We start from the raw sequence: 14,448 nt of genomic DNA on the forward strand, positions 1-14,448 counted from the left end.
AGGTAACATCAGCCACGGTGCCTTCAGTTGTGAGAAGCAGATCATAGAATGGATGAAAATAGTTTACTGTCAAATAATGCAAAGAGTACGCGACACCTGTTTCCCCCTTATTCTTGGCTCATCAGGCGTACACACTCACTGCACTCGCTTACGGTAATCGAACGTCGCACGTCAGCGCTAGAGGGGCTTTGCAGCGGTGAAGTATTGCTTTTAAATTTTAATTAAGAAGAAAAGAAAACCTTTTTAAATTAAGTCTTAAAAAGAGGTGTAAAGATATTGACAATAAGCTATGCAAACCCACCAAGACATGCAATCGTTTAAATCAAGGCGCAAGTCGAAAAACACCATCCCATAATATTAGTTAACGATTAACACATTTCTATATGTATTGTAAGCATACAATACAACTGATAATATGTTGCGCTTATTTATCTGGTGTACTGACATTTTTGCACGTTTAACGGCTGAAATCTAACGTGGTTTGTGCCCTTCAGAATGAAAAGAGTTTGCATTTACCTTTTTAATAAAAGGCGAGCTTTTAAGCCTGAGAAATCACCCCGTAAATGCACACGTTTAATTGCACATGTGTTAATATGTATGCTTACACAGTATTAACTCTTTTAGGGCTAATTTTTTTTTTTGTTTCTTTTCTCCCAGGGCTGAATATTTTTCCAAAAAATAACATTTTTTAAAAAAGAACACAAAGCAATTGTTTAACATATCAAATCAACAAAAAATATTTACTTTTGACAAATGTTACTGTCTTGCATGTTGTATCAGCCTGCATACTCTATGATTTCACATACATATCACATACATTTTACACAGCAAAGTCTGATCTCGCTCAAAGCAGCCAATTTCAGTCATTGCCACATTGCACTCCTTACAATATGTGTTGCTTTGGTGCCTATTTTTCAATTGCCTGTTGCTGCACTTTCTAACATATATTGTTAGTGTGTACTGTAGAGAGACAAGTCACCCATTTGCCATCGTGCCATGCCACTGCCACCAAGTTTTCTGCCTGCATGAAAACCGTATTGTCACCTCTTTTCATCTTCTGAAACTTTATGAACTTTATGTATGGCATTATAGCCTGGCTCACCCCATGGGATTTGCTTCTGTTTATTACAGAAGTGAATAAAAGTGCAGCAGCAGCACGTACCTAAGCCACCAGGGGACAAAACACGTTTGGACCAATGTTCCCTGAAGTTATATCACCAGTTCTGTCCCATCTCTATTTGTAATGCCACAGCGCGCTTCATCTCGTCTTTCGTTGTGGGTTTCCACTTTGAAAAACGAGAATGCGATGCAAACGCAGCCCGCGATTCAAAAAAAATCTCTGCCTACCTGTTTGTCTCGTCTGACAGTAGCTGAAAAGCAGCATCAGGAGAGAGCAGCCTGAAGTACAGCAGCTGGTGATCTGTCATGTGCAAAAGCAAGCCATGCCGTCTCGTAAACTCCAGTAGCCAGATCGGCTCTCAACGGATCAATGTCTGTGTATTTATCCCATGCGAACCTTGCCGTAGATGCATCGGCTGCGCGAAGGCACTCAACTGGCAGCAGATCCGCTGGTGCGGCATCGGCTGGTGTCTGATCAGCTGATGCCTGCTTCTAACTCTCTTGCTCGATCTCCTGATCACTGCCAATAAAGTCCGATTCTGAAAAATCAAGAGTCCGACTCCGCGATAATGCACAAAACAACGTCTGCCAAGTGTTTTCTTTTCTGTACTTGCTTCGCTGCCTTTTCACATGTCTGTGCCATCTTGCCTTTGTTTACATTTCGCAACTCACGCACACGCAATGTTTATTTGCCGAGTCAACGAGTCTAGCATTCCTCCAAGCACAGAGGGAATGCCTGTGACGTGACAGTGAGATTTGTCGCCATTAACAGCTGATTGTCGCCCCCTATCCCTGGATGTCGACTTTTGTCGACATTCGCCTTCAACCCCTCCTGTCGACAAAAGTCGACATCCGCCCTAAAAGAGTTAAAAGACACTCAACAAGTACACAGTATTAAAAGACAGTCAACAATTAACGTCATTTACCTTCGTTCCCGCGTTTGACTTGTGCTGTAAATCTCTTCCACGTTTTCAGTTCACGTGATTATGTAGGAGGCGTAATACGTGATGACGCGATACGTGACTCCGCCTCCTCCATTAGAGTATATGGACAAAAAACAGGTTCCAGTTATGACCATTACATGTAGAATTTCGAAATGAAACCTGCCTAACTTTTGTAAGTAAGCTGTAAGGAATGAGCCTGCCAAATTTCAGCCTTCTACCTACACGGGAAGTTGGAGAATTAGTGATGAGTGAGTCAGTCAAACAGGTTCCATTTATGACCATTATGCGTAGAATTTCGAAATAAAACCTGCCTAACTTTTGTAAGTAAGCTGTAAGGAATGAGCCTGCCAAATTTCAGACTTCTACCTACACGGGAAGTTGGAGAATTAGTGATGAGTGAGTGAGTCAGTCAGTCAGTCAGTGAGTCAGTGAGGGCTTTGCCTTTTATTAGTATAGATAATCGTAGTTGAGTTAAATACATGCAAATTTTAAATGTTATCAAATGCAGCATGCTTTGCACAAATTGATAAACTGCATATCTTTTCCATCGATGATTTCAATCCATTATCACTGAAAAATGTCTAATAATAAATATAAAAAATCCTACTCCTATTACTTTCTCAGATCATCTTGGGTGCACTCTTCGAGATAAGTCTTGAAATCCACATGTGTCTTCAGCATCAGTAGACAGAACAGGTTTAACCAAGAATATCAATGAAAAATTAGGACAGCTAAATTCACCTAACAAAATGTCTATCTTGCACCGTAGTAAAAGGAGTGTGCACCTTGGAAATTCTAGCTGAAGTGGAATTTTTCAAAGGAGGCAAACTTGTTGCCAATATGGAGGTCTCTAAAGCTCTGATTACTAAATAACAATAATGAGTTAAACACTGTGTAGATTAAGATTGGTTGGAATAAATTATCATACATGGCTAAGAGTGACAATAGTATCTCATTAAGCACCTTGGGAAAAGAGCTATATAAATAAAATGTATTATTATTATTATTACATTGGCAATATTTTTAGTAGTAAACTGATAATAATTAGTAAGTATAGAAGCACAGACAAGTCATATTCAAGACTTTAAACAAGATTCCCTATGAATATAGCTGTTTCAGGTGTCACACACGTGCAAATAGGAGGACATTGTATCGACCAAGCGAAAGTAATTCCACACCAGGCCAGGGGGTGGTGGAGTACACTAAACCTTCTCCTGTTGTCTCTACAGACCAGCCATGGGAAAACCTGTCTAACTCAGAGCCCAGTACGACGTCACTTCCAGTTCCCTGAAGAATATCACTTCTGGTTCCAGCACCCAGAAGAACGTCACTTCCAAGGCACTGTCTGACGTCAGAAGAATGTCACTTCCAGTTCCCCTACGTCACTTCCGGTTCCTGCACATCACTTCTGGTCTAATCCTTTAAAGCCGCCATCTTTGCAAACCCTCAGCAGTACTGTTTTGGACTCAGTCTTGTGAACATCTCTGTTCCTTTCAAAGCCTTATGCAGCCATGGATATTATACGGGTGGCTGCCCCATACCTTTTTAAGTGCGTCGAGTCTGATCTTTTACACAAGTTAAAAGAAGCAATTAATGGTTCAGAATCTTAACAAGTAAGTTAAATAATGTGAAGAACAAAAATATTTGCTACAGCAGTAATCACCTGAGGAAAATGTAGGACAAAGTAGGCATTGTCTTTTCTGCTAGACTTTAGTGCACACCAGGCCAATTTTTTTTTTAAATTTTATTGATTTTATTGAAATCACACAACATTCTATACTAATAGATCAATTTTACAAGAATAAGATTGAAAACAAATCAACCTCCACCCCTGAGAGAGAGAGCATAGGCAGCAAAATAAAACTTAAGTAAATAGATAAATTAATAATTGAATATAGATAAATGAAGAAGAAAAAGAAATGGGAAGAGAATCTGCTTCCTCAGTGCTTTAAGAGCTTATTCTAAAATGTTATTGATTAGGTCCTGCCAGGTTTCGAAAAATTTCTGCACAGATCCTCTAAATGAGAATTTGATTTTTTCCAATTTCAAATAATATATAATATTAGTTGCCCACTGACTTAAAAGGGGAGAGTTAGGATTCTTCCAGTTTAGGAAGATAAGTCTCCGTGCCAATAGTGTAGCAAAGGCAATCATGGCTTGTTTGTCCTTCTCCACTTTAAGCTCATCTGGAAATACACCAAACACAGCTGTTAATGGGTTAGGAGGGATTGTGACACCAAGGCTGTCTGATAGGGATTTAAAGATTTTGGTCCAGAATGATGTTAGTTTGGTGCAGGCCCAAAACATGTGACCCAGTGAGGTTGGAACTTGATTGCAGCGTTGACAGTTTGGATCTTGCCCTGGAAACATTTTGGACAATTTTAAAACGAGACAGATGTGCTTGATATATAATTTTGAATTGAATAATTGTATGCTTTGCGCATATGGAGTTTGAGTGAATTCTCTGCATTGCTACCTTCCATTCCTTTACTGAGATGTTGAGTGAGAAATCCTTTTCCCACTGTCCTGTTGGGTCTTCAAAAGGGAGGGACTGTAAAATGGTTTTATACTGTATATTGCAGAAATGCTGTCTAAGTCCTTGAAACTGAGCACATATTTTTTCCAGCATAGAGGGAGATGGGAGGTGAGGAAAATTGGGCAGATTCTGTTTAACAAAGTTTCTAATTTGAAGGTAGTGAAAGAAATGTGTTGCTGGAAAGTTACATTTAGAATGCAATTGTTCGTAGGATGCAAAGACGTTGTGTACAGTATGTACAGATCTCTAAGTGATTTAATCCCAAATGTTTTCCAGACATTAAAAACTGCATTTGTTTGCGAGGGTTGAAAAAGGTGGTTCTCGTGCCAAGGTGCCACCGATAAAAGATTCTCTATCTTAAAATGCTTCCTACATTGGTTCCATATTCTGAGTGAGTGAAGCACAATTGGGTTGTTAGTCTATTGGCGATAACTTGCATTTATTGAGGCACAAAGCAAGGAATATAAAGACATACTGCAGGATTTTATTTCTATTGCAGACCAAGCCTGTATATGTTCATATATTTGTGTCCATGTCCAGATTTTTATAGTTTGTATGTTTTCTGCCCAGTAATAAAACTGAAAGTTAGGTAGAGCCATGCCACCTTCTGCCTTTGGCCTTTGTAGGATCACTCTTTGGTTACGTGGATGTTTTGAATTCCAAATAAATGTGGTTATGGTTGAATCTAATTTCTTAAAAAAATGATTTATTGATGTATATTGGGATGTCTTGAAATCAAAAGAGAAGCTTAGGGAGGATATTCATTTTAATAATGTTAATTCTTCCAGCTAGAGTGAGATGAAGGGTTGACCATCTATGTAAGTCTTACTTAATTTTTTCAATACAGACAGCGAAATTTTGTTGATAAAGAGCTTTATGTTTACTTGAGATGTTTACCCCTAGATATGATCTGCAATGATAAAAGGGAAGGTGTCTAATCTATTATTGTGTGCTTGAAAATTCACTGGAAAGAGCATAGTTTTAGTCAAATTAATTCTGAGACAGAAATCTTTTGAAATTCTTTTATTGCTGTTAGGACTGCAGGCACAGTATTTTGTGGATCTGATATATACAGTACCATATCATCTGCATATAGAGAAATTTTCTGTTCCAGTTCTTCTCTGATAATTCCCTTTATCTCATAAGCGTTTCGAAAGTGAACTGTCAGTCGCTCAATGGAGATTGCAAAATGTAGTGGTAACAAAGGGCATCCTTGTCTGGTACCATGTTCTAGTTTAAAGTAGTCTGAATTAATGTTGTTAATACAAACTGAAGCTTCTGGATTGGTATACAGTAATTTGATCCATGCACAAATGTTCGGGCCAAATCCAAATTTCTCCAATGTAGTAAAAAGGTATTTCCATTCAATCATATCAATTGCTTTTTTTGTATCCAAGGATAATAAAATCTCTGGGATGTTTGATTTTGTGGGTAAATATATTACATTTAACAGGCGTCAAGGATTGGACGCTAAGTGTCGGCCTTTAATAAATCCAGTTTGATCTTGTGATATTACCGAAGGCAGCACTTTCTCCATCCTTCTAGCTAGGACTTTGGAGAGTATCTTAACATCATTATTCAGAAGTGAAATTGGTCTGTATGATACACATTGTCACAGTGTATTGGTGTCATCTATTGCGGGAGATGGATGTCTGAAGCGGAGCTCCGTTAGCAGCTGTGTTATTTTTTCTTTTATTTTTTATTATCCCAAGGTATCCTGTATTTACCCAACCCAAGGGTTCTATTATAGTATATGCAAGCATATATAAACATGATTGGTAAGAAAGGGGCTCAGAAAGAAATGGAAAAGAAACCTAAAGCGACATCCAAGTCTAGACATGCAAGTCCAAGTTCAAGTTCAAGTTCAAGGTACGGCCTTTCAGAGACTGACCTGGAACAGACAGGCGAAAGCCCAGACTTCTCTGGGCCACGGTCCGCTGCATCATCTCCAGTTGAGAGTGAAAATAGGAACGAATGTGCAAGTGATGCAGGTCATGATAGCTTGCCGATTCCAGAAGATCACATGAAACTGGAAAAAGCCTTGCAGTCTGTGCTTTCATCTGCTCCTCACGAGCCAAGAACATCAGCTGTAATACAGCTCGCCGCTTCATCTACGGTGCACGAAAGCAGAAATGATCTGTCCGAACTGAAGGTAATGATCGCTGAGTTCAAGCAAGAGATAAATATATAAAGAAATAAATAAATGGTATAAATGGTAGCTAAAGACAAGCGAGAAGACAAGTGAGAAGCTGCAGCAGGAGCTGCAAGAGCTGTGGCAAGATAATAAAGACTTGGAGAAACGTGTATATAATCACTTTGAGGCAGCCTTTAAAGGTATGCTGGAAAAGATTGAGGAGCACATTCAAGAAAATGTGTCTAAATTGAGAGCACTTGCCGATCAGCTGGAAGACGTTAAGCAGACATTCATGACTCGAATTGAAACAGCCGAAAATTTTGCATCCACCACTGATGGAAAAGGAACAGCTGCGAATTCCAAATGCAAAAAACTTGGAGACAGACTTGTTGCTCTGGAAGATGGATGCAGAAGGAATAATATTAGAATCGAAGGTCTACCTGAGGATCGTGAAAGTCCAAACCCAGTGAAATTCGTAGCTGAACTATTCTTCAAAATAATTGGAAAGGACTTTAAATCAGACACCAAGGTAGCGGTAGCTTATCGCATACGGGGATCAAACACATCTAAACCTAGGACATTCATTGTGCACTTCAAGAAGTTACAATCTAAATTAAATGTAATGTCACTTCTCAGACAGAAACAGGAGATTATATTTGAAAATAACCTCATTTCTATTTTCCTTGATTTCTCACCTTCAACAGCTATTAAACATGCCTCTTTTTATAGTATTAAACAGCGCTTACAAAAAGCCGATATCAGATACAGCCTCTTGTATCCTGCCAAACTGAAAGTGGATATTCAAGGCAAATACTACATCTTTACCTCTATGGAGGAGGCAGAAAAAGAGTTAAGAAAGCACCCTGTCATGGCATCATAAAGAAGATATCACCGGCTGTCTGATCCGCTTGCAGTGACACTGGTACCATAATTATACATCCTTTTCCCTTCTCGGTCACTATCTGTTTATGTTTTAATTACAGTTATACACGTTTATGTATGTATGTGTGGAAGAAATTAAATCAGTAACTTTTTTTTTCTCTTTTTATTATTCTAAAGGAAACTATTAAACACCATACCCTTGGTTTATTGTTGTTATTATTGTAATAGGGTTTACTATGCTTATCCATGGCCACTTTTTAACACCATTCCCTGGGTTTACTATCTTAACATTTCAAGACTCTTGAAGATGGCAATAACCCCTGGGAAAATTGGAAATTAAGGTCAAAGCTGTCTCACTTTCGGTTAATACTTCAAAATGGCATAAAAAATTCAAAATCAATGTCTCCAACTGCAGTGGGCTGGCGTCCTGCCCTGGGTTTGTTTCCTGCCTTGCGCCCTGTGTTGGCTGGGATTGTCTCCAGCAAACCCCCGTGACCCTGTAGTTAGGATATAGCAGGTTGGATAATGGATGGATGGATATCTCCAAGATGGGACAGTTAACTTTTTGAGCTGGAATGTTAAAAGCCTGAATCACGAATTAAAAAGAAAGAGAGTATTCTTTCACCTAACAGGTCTAAACACTAAAATAGTATTTTTACAGGAGACCCACTTATTAAGCAAGGATCAGTTCTGGCTGCAAAAAGACTGGACTGGCCAAATGTTCCATTCCAGCTTTACAATAAAAACTAGAGGTGTGGGAATTCTTATCCATTGAACAATCTCAGTTGTAGTATCAGATGTAGTATCTGATCCTAAAGGGAGATATGTGATTGTCATGGGTAATTTATTTAATTGTAAAGTGATTCTGATAAATGTTTATGCACCCAATGTGGATGATAGGGACTTCATCCAAAATGTATTTGTATCCATTCCCAATGTGAACACTCATAAAATTATAATGGCTGGGGATTTTAATTGTGATTTAAATCCACACCTAGATAGGTCTCCTGTCACAGGGGCGATGACATCTAACACTATAAAGACAATTACACAGTTTGTAACCGACCACAACTTATCAGACCCCTGGAGATTTCTAAACCCAAACTCAAGAACATATTCCTTCGACTCACCAATGCATCATTGCTACTCAAGAATTGATTATTTCTTTGTAGATAACAATTTCTTGCCTATGATTAAATCCTGCAAGTACAACACTATTGTTATTTCCGATCATGCCCCTCTGATCTTGGAGCTAAAATCACTAAGCCCCACATACTCATCTTGCAGATGGCGTCTTAACCCACTTTTATTAGCAGACAAGAACTTTACAGAATTTATATCAAAACAAATCAGTTTTTTTCTAGAGACAAATACATCCTCAGAGGTTTCTGCAGGAACACTCTGGGAAACACTAAAGACCTTCTTAAGAGGACAGATTATTTCATATCTTTCCCACAGAAATAAATTAGAAACCAAGAAAATGTCAGAGCTAAGAAGCAAAATTACTAGAATAGATGAAGAACAAGACAGGCGTCCAAGTGAAGCTCTTCACAGGAAAAGGCAGGCCCTGCATACAGAACTCAACATCTTGACAACTAAAGAAACTGAACAACTTATTTATAAGTCAAGACATCATTACTATGAACATGGAGAAAAAGCTAATAAGCTTTTAGCTCAACAAATTCACAAACAAGAAGTCCGCAATGCAATACCAGTAATCACCAACACGAGATTATTATAAATCCTTATAAATCCTATATTCTACTGAGTTCAAAGAAGACAACACACAATCTAATGAATTTCTGGATACATTACAGACACCACAAATAGATGCATTAAACGCTGAGGAACTGGATAAACCTCTGATGCTATCAGAATTACTACATGCTATAAAATCACTTCAAAGCGGGAAATCAGCAGGCCCTGATGGTTACCCTGTAGAATTTTATAAGAAATTCTTCACTCAGCTAGCTCGCTTCTTACTGGCAACACTTACAGAAGCCAGAGACAACCAAATACTACCTCAAACATTTCGTCAAGTATTAATCACCGTCTTTCCTAAACAAAATAAGGACTTGTTACAATGCGCATCATATAGACCAATTTCACTCCTGAATAATGATGTTAAGATACTCTCAAAAATTCTAGCTAGAAGGATGGAGATAGTGCTGCCCTTGGTAATATCACAGGATTAAAGGCCGACACCTATCTTCCAATCTCCGACGCTTGTTTAATGTTATATATTCACCAGCAAAATCAAACACCCCAGAGATATTACTATCATTAGACGCAGAAAAAGCATTTGATATGATTGAATGGAACTACCTTTTCACTGCATTGGAGAAATTTGGGTTTGGCCCGTATATTTGTGCATGGATCAAACTACTGTATACCAATCCAGAAGCTTCAGTTTGTATTAACAACATTTGTTCAGATTACTTTAAGCTAGAACGTGGCACCAGACAAGGATGTCCCTTGTCACCTATGCTGTTTGCAATCGCCATTGAACCACTGGCGGTTCACTGTCGAAATTCTTATCAGTTAAAGGGGATTATCAGAGAAGGACTGGAACAAAAAATTTCTCTATATGCAGATGATATGGTTTTATATATATCAGACCCAGAAAACACTGTGCCAGCAGTTTTAACAGCACTCCCAGAATTTCAAAAGATATCTGGTCTCAGAATTAATCTGAATAAAAGTATACTCTTTCCAGTGAATTCACAAGCATATAATATTAGATTGGACACCCTACCTTTTACCATAGCAGATCAGTTTAAATACCTAGGGGTAAATATCACAAGTAAACATAAAGGTCTTTATCAACAAAATTTTGCCATCTGTATGGAAAAAATTAAGCAAGACTTGCATAGATGGTCAACCCTTCATCTCACTCTAGCCGGAAGAATTAATGTTGTTAAGATGAATATCCTTCCTAAACTTCTTTTTTTATTTCAAAACATTCCAATATATATATCAATAAATCATTTTTAAGTAATTAGATTCAACAATAACCTCATTCATTTGGAACTCAAAACACCCACGTATCCGAAGAGCGACCCTACAAAGACCTCAGGCAGAAGGTGGCATGGCTTTGCCTAATTTTCAGTTTTATTACTGGGCAGCAAACATACAAGCCATAAATACCTGGACACAAAAAAACGAACATACACAGGCTTGGTCCGCAACAGAAGTAAAATTGTGTAGTACTTCTTTATACTCCCTGCTCTGCGCTCCAATAAATGCAAGTTATCGCAAATATACTAATAACCTAATTGTGCTTGACTCACTCAGAATATGGAACCAACTTAGAAAGCATTTTAAGATGGAAAATCTTTTATCCGTGGCACCTCTGCAAGAGAACCAGCTCTTTTAACCCTCGCAAACATATCTAGTTTTTTAATATCTGGATAAGATTTGGGATTAAGATGCTCAGAGATCTTTATATAGACAACATATTTGCATCTTTTGAACAATTACATTCCAAATTCAACCTCCCAGCTACACATTTCTTTCACTATCTTCAAATCAGAAACTTTGTTAAACAGAAACTGCCCGATTTTCCCCACCTCGTACCCTCCACCATACTGGAAAAAATACTACTCAAATTCGAGGAATTAAACACCATTTCCGCATTATATAAAATCTTATTAGAGTCCCTACCTTTCAAAGACCCAAGAGGACATTGGGAAAAAGATCTCTTAATCAATATATCAGAAAAGGAGTGGAAGGTAGCAATGCAGAGAATTCACTTGAGCTCCATATGTGCAAAGCATAGAATTATTCAACTAAAAATTATATATCGAGCTCATCTGTCTCGCTTAAAACTGTCCAAAATGTTTCCAGGGCAAGATCCAACCTGCGAATGCTGCAACCAAGCTCCTGCTTCATTGGGTCACATGTTTTGGGCCTGCACCAAACTAACATCATTTTAGACCAAAATTTTTAAGTGCCTTTCAGACAGCCTTGGGGTCACAATCCCTCCTAACCCATTAACAGCTGTGTTCGGTGTTCTTCCAGATGGACTTGAAGTGGTGATGGACAAGCAAACGGTGATTGCATTCACTGTACTTGTGGCATGCAGACTTATTTTATTAAATTGGAAGAATCCTAACTCTCCTCTGATAAGACAGTGGGAAACCGATGTTTTATATTATTTGAAATTGGAAAAAATCTAATTCTCAGTTAGAGGATCTGTACAGAATTTTTCAAAACCTGGCAGGATCTAATCAATAATATTTTAGAATAAGAGAAATAATTATTACCGCTTTATTTCCCTTCTCCATTTTTTAATTTTTTTTTTATTTACCTATATATATTTCTTCCTTTCTTTTGTTTATTTTTGCCCTATTAAAAAGCCCTAAGCAATTCTCCTTTGGCTAAGCTCTCCTTTTCAAGGGTGGGGTTTGATTTGTCTTTAATTCTTTTTTGTTTTGAATTAATCTATATTGTATGGAATGATTACAATAAAATTAATAAATGAATAAATAAATAAATAAAAAACTAACTGCATTCATCTACCTGGACACTCTGTGTTCACACTCTCTCAAATGAAGTTAAGGGAAAAGTCTGATGGATCTCCCAAAAGAGCTCTCCTGTCACTACCTAAAATGACCTCTCTCTGAAATGGACGTCTCCCTGAAACTAAAAAGCTGATTAGCTGCTGTTTTTTGGGGAAGATGAAAGCTGACAATCTCTTCTCTTTGTGGACCTTAAAGCTGAGACCATCTGTCAATCTGAGCCCAGTGTGGAGAGATAAAGAAGAGAACTTCAGTATCTAAATTCTTCTGCCAGAATAAGTAATGCTTTTCCCTATGAAACTGCATCGGGCACTGTAGAAAGCAAGCTGAGCACGTCGCAAAGAGAAAGAGTGCACTTCAATGCAAGAAGAATCCTCCACCTGGAGCAGCAACATCAGCAACTTATCCACACAACATTGGACATCATCTTTAAAGATTTGCTATCATGAAAGTGTTTATCCGTGCAAAGCTAAATTGTAACTCTAAATAGCAAGTAAATTGTTAGCCTTTGCTGTGTTCTATGTTTGCCCGTCTTGTCAGTTTTGTGTTCTGTCTTATATGTCAATATTCATGCAGTTTATCATATTTCTATAATCCTTGTGTTTATCAATAAATGGTACTGTTCTGCTTTTTAAAATGAGTGTACTTCAGTTACTTTGATAAAGGTCTAACAGTAATATTCCTCCTTGTACAACAGAGAAAGGTAAGGTAAATAAATTAGGGACCTTAATGAATTTAATTGATTACTGTCATTACTGAAGGCAAGACTTATAATTAATTAACCATGTTAAAACTCTTCTGATTTCTATAGAAATAATTGGCTTCTAATTATGAAATTGGCTTGGAACAAAAGCTTGCTGGCGCTGAGGTCCTGCAGGACTAAGCTGGAGTATAATAATTTAATCTATGCACATTTATTGTATAACAAATTGAATAGATATTCCCATTGAAATCTATCAAAAGCTTTTCTACATTCATCCATTGCAAGACCTCTACCAGCTCAGTTACTACATGACTATACATTATTTTATAAACCATTGAAGGTTCATTAATAGATGTTTACCATTAACAAATCCAGTTTGAGAGTATAATATTAGGGAAGGAAATATTTCCTCTATTTTTGTTAAAAGCTTTTTCCAGCTGTTGACATTATTGTTCAATAAAGAATCATGTGGAAACAGAGGGTTTTTTAAAGCTTTTCATTGCCAACGGCTCATTGGACAGGAGTTGGGGCAAAGGCCAGAAGACTGGTAATACTTCCAGAAAGCGTGATTGTGTGAAGAGGTTCTAGGATGTATATAGCATTATGTTTTGTAAGGTGGGTAAAAGGATGGGGGACTCCACATATTAGTTAACAAAAAGACCTTGTAAAGATAAACCTTGTGGGATATATATATTTTAGGTCATGTATTTCTTACTTTATAGTCCTCTATGATTATGCCTCTTTTAAATGACTTGTGTAATAAAACCATTTTTGAGTTTGAGATGTGCCCCATAACATTAGTTAATAAATAATATTAAATTACTATAACAAATATTCAGAAGTAAGAGATTTCTGCTTAGTTGCTTACAAGTTCTTTACTTATTAAACATTTCTGTATATTTAATTTAGCAAAAAAATCATTCTTACCCTCCATTTTGCTTTGGCAAAGTTTTTCTCAAATTGAGCACAAACTCCAGCCTTCAGATTTTTTTCCAAAGCTCCATTTCCTGCAATCCTGAAAAAAAAGTAGAATCTTAACTAGGTAAAGAAAATCCGAGCACATCTCTCCAGTTTTGATGTCACTACATTGGTTACCTGTGTAATTTAGAATTGACTTTAAAATACTGCTTATGGTTTACAAAGCCTTAAATAATCTCGCTCCATCCTATACTTTGGAATCCCTCTCACCTTACACTCCAAATTGTAAACTTAGATTTTCAAATGAGTGTCTGCTTCAGGGATGGGGGTTGATTTGTGTGTTTGTAAAAATTGATTTATTTGTATGGAATGTTGTGTGATTTCAATAAAATCAATAAAATATTAAGCTCTGCTTATTATTCCAAGAACTAAACTTCAAAGAAGTGGTGAGGTGGCTTTCTGGTGTTATGCACCTAAAATCTGGAATAGCTTGCTAATATGAATTTGCCAGGCTAATACGGTGGAGCACTTTAAAAAAACTGCTAAAAACTCATTATTTTAACATGGCTTTCTCATAGCTTCATTTTAGTTTAATCCTGATATATGCATTTAACTATCAATATCATTCCTGGTGGCTCCATAATCCGTACTAACCCCTACTTTCTCTTCTGCTCTTTTTCCAGTTTTCTGTG

At 37.4% G+C, this 14,448-nt stretch overlaps 1 protein-coding gene across 1 annotated transcript in view; it reads right to left on the reverse strand.

Moving 5' to 3' along the window:
* LOC114661352 (caM kinase-like vesicle-associated protein) overlaps positions 1–14,448 on the reverse strand; it is a 700,116-nt gene that overhangs the window by 21,436 nt on the left and 664,232 nt on the right. The window contains exon 10 of the mRNA XM_051934313.1: positions 13,766–13,853. Coding sequence (XP_051790273.1) covers positions 13,766–13,853 — 88 coding nt within the window. The remainder of the gene's footprint in view (positions 1–13,765; positions 13,854–14,448) is intronic.

This window comes from Erpetoichthys calabaricus, chromosome 11 (assembly GCF_900747795.2).
Source record: "Erpetoichthys calabaricus chromosome 11, fErpCal1.3, whole genome shotgun sequence".
Taxonomy (NCBI): domain Eukaryota; kingdom Metazoa; phylum Chordata; class Cladistia; order Polypteriformes; family Polypteridae; genus Erpetoichthys; species Erpetoichthys calabaricus.